Source organism: Olea europaea, unplaced genomic scaffold, assembly GCF_002742605.1.
Source record: "Olea europaea var. sylvestris unplaced genomic scaffold, O_europaea_v1 scaffold15758, whole genome shotgun sequence".
NCBI classification, from domain to species: Eukaryota; Viridiplantae; Streptophyta; class Magnoliopsida; order Lamiales; family Oleaceae; genus Olea; species Olea europaea.
The window spans coordinates 1-2524 of NW_019233372.1; the positions used below are offsets into that span (position 1 = coordinate 1).

A 2524-nucleotide genomic window follows, 5' to 3' on the forward strand; every position below is an offset into this window, starting at 1 on the left:
ATTCTCGGCCCCAAGGCCTCCTGCATTTCCTTCAAGGATTCTGCTTGCCGATGCTTCGGATTCATGATTTCCAAGAAGAAGTATATCTACACCATTGATGATGACTGTTTTGTAAGTTCACTACCCCCATTTCTCCATATGTGTATGTTTCTGTGTGTGAGTTGACTCGGTGGTGAGTTTGGGTGGATCTGGATTTGGAAAGTCAACATGCCATTAGAATAGAATGTGCTAGGAGGAAATCTTTGTTAGGGAGAGTTTAGGATACAGTACTTTTCGGTTCAACGAAAGATGGTGCATCATGATCGCAAGATCTTGACACGTAGACTTCAAATTGTATATGATTGAAAAGGACCCACCGTCAATTGGGAGCTTCATAATTTCGGCCCCACCAGACAACAATTTCTATTCAAATGAAAAACAGATCTGTTGATTTTTTTGTCCAATGGGGACAATTAGATTTTGAACTAGATAATTGGGAAAAATTTGGAGCGGAGGTCCCCAATTTTTGACTTTTATTGAAATTACGTGTTCAACTTTCGTCCTTGATATTTTGGTACTAGTTCTTTATCTTTTGTAGCACTTTAGTCCTTGTAAACCTTTCGGTTAACGTGACTATTTAATAGAGTTGGATTTGTGTAGAGCAATTAGCAGTTGGGGCAGGGGACGGAAGCTTATGGTCGAGGCATCTAGGCATATCCTCGACTGGATATGGTCCACGATATTTTTTGGGGTTGAACATAACGACATCAGTTCACTTTACGTTTTTAGTAAAAATAGACTAGCATATTATCTTTGATCATTTGTAATTGAAAATTGGAAAAATTCAAATGAGTGGGGTACCACTTGATTTTTCTTGACTAGCGTTAATGAATATGGATGATCAATTTAGGTGTATTTAATGGAACGACTCTTAGATTTTTGATAGAGATTTATATAGAAAATTGATTTTTAAGAGAAACGTTGGAATTTAGTGGCTTTGTTCGCCCTAGAGTGAAGGACTAATTTCCCGTCTTTAACCAAGAGTTAGTATCTCTGTTACATCAAACTATAGTGTTGACCTTGATATGTGTACCACCGCCTTGTTTGAAAAGATTCTATTGACCATTAAGGTTGGTTGTTCAGGTTACCATTTCACTTAGAACATAGTTATTATCTAGGTTATGATTACCTGTCATCTAGATAATGATTACTTTTTTCTAATTGGTAGAGTAAAAGGAGTTGACAATCGGAGGTGACACTTGTATGATCGTGATCGTTTGTATAAGAGGTGATGACGTCATTAATGGAACACCTCTTTACAGAGTAATGATGATGTTCCCAAATGATGGTGGGGCCGAGGTGAATTTTTTAGTTTGGTCACCAACAACTAGCTTTTTCCAATTGGTTCAAACTGCTTTCAATAACTAGTGTAGTTCATCTACCGTAGAATAGACAAGTCATAAGATAATTCATCATATTTATAAGTATAATTTGAAGCCATTAAAGAAATTTTATGTCAGAATAGACTATCCAAACAGTTACTCTTCATTTTCATTTGTTCCATTTGCACTACAAAGAAAAAAAAAATGTTTTTGACTTTGAAGGAAATATCATATTACTGAAGTGGTTAGTGACAATAATAGTTACCTGAAAAAGTATGTTAGTTGAGCAAATGTGATAAGAACAATATGCCTTCCCCGGACTTACTAAACCACCAATGAGGGCAAGAGAAAGAGCTTTTTACGAGAAGAAAGAAAAGATAATCATGAAAGTCAGCCTAGCCTAGCCGAGAGAGAGAGTGTTGGACACCTCACGGATTTCTATCACATCCCTAGGGTTCGAACACACGACCTCTTCTTAAGAGAGACTTAAGTTAAATCCAGGTACCAATGATGAACAACTCATATATTCGATCATATATCTTATTATATTAGTTGTGTGGAGTTTAGGGCATCAAACATCTCGTATGTTACTCTTCCTACAATGATCATTCTTTCGTGTCTTCATTGTAATTTTGGTATGATTTATTTAGAGCAATAGTTTTCTTACTCTTGGCATTGCGAAATTCTGAAATGAAAATAGGTGGCTAAGGATCCAACTGGGAAAGATATCAATGCATTGCAACAGCACATACACAACCTGTTAACACCATCAACGCCCTTCTTCTTCAACACATTGTATGATCCATATAGAGAAGGGGCTGACTTTGTTCGTGGCTATCCATTTAGCATGAGGGAAGGAGTGCCAACTGCCATCTCTCATGGGCTCTGGCTCAATATCCCCGACTATGATGCCCCAACTCAGCTTGTCAAACCTCGCGAGCGCAACACCAGGTTAGTTTCTCAACCCGACAACAAACAGTGTTTCTTGTACTTATCGTTCATTCTTGTAAACGCTTAGTTTAGCTCGTGAGCGAATTGATTATTTTTGTCTTTTACCTAAATTCTTACTCAATGTGTATACTAAACACAGGTATGTAGATGCTGTTATGACCATCCCCAAACGCACCATCTTTCCTATGTGTGGGATGAACCTCGGATTCGAC

The 2524-nt window shown here is 37.6% G+C and overlaps 1 protein-coding gene across 1 annotated transcript; it reads left to right on the forward strand.

The window, feature by feature from the left end:
- Window positions 1–6: 6 nt before the first annotated feature.
- LOC111376911 (alpha-1,4-glucan-protein synthase [UDP-forming] 2-like) lies at window positions 7–2521 on the forward strand (the record flags this gene model as incomplete). Its single annotated transcript, XM_022999923.1, has 3 exons — window positions 7–111; window positions 2062–2312; window positions 2452–2521. Coding segments are annotated over 3 exons (426 nt in total), but the record flags the coding sequence as incomplete, so codon positions are not given.
- Window positions 2522–2524: the final 3 nt, after the last annotated feature.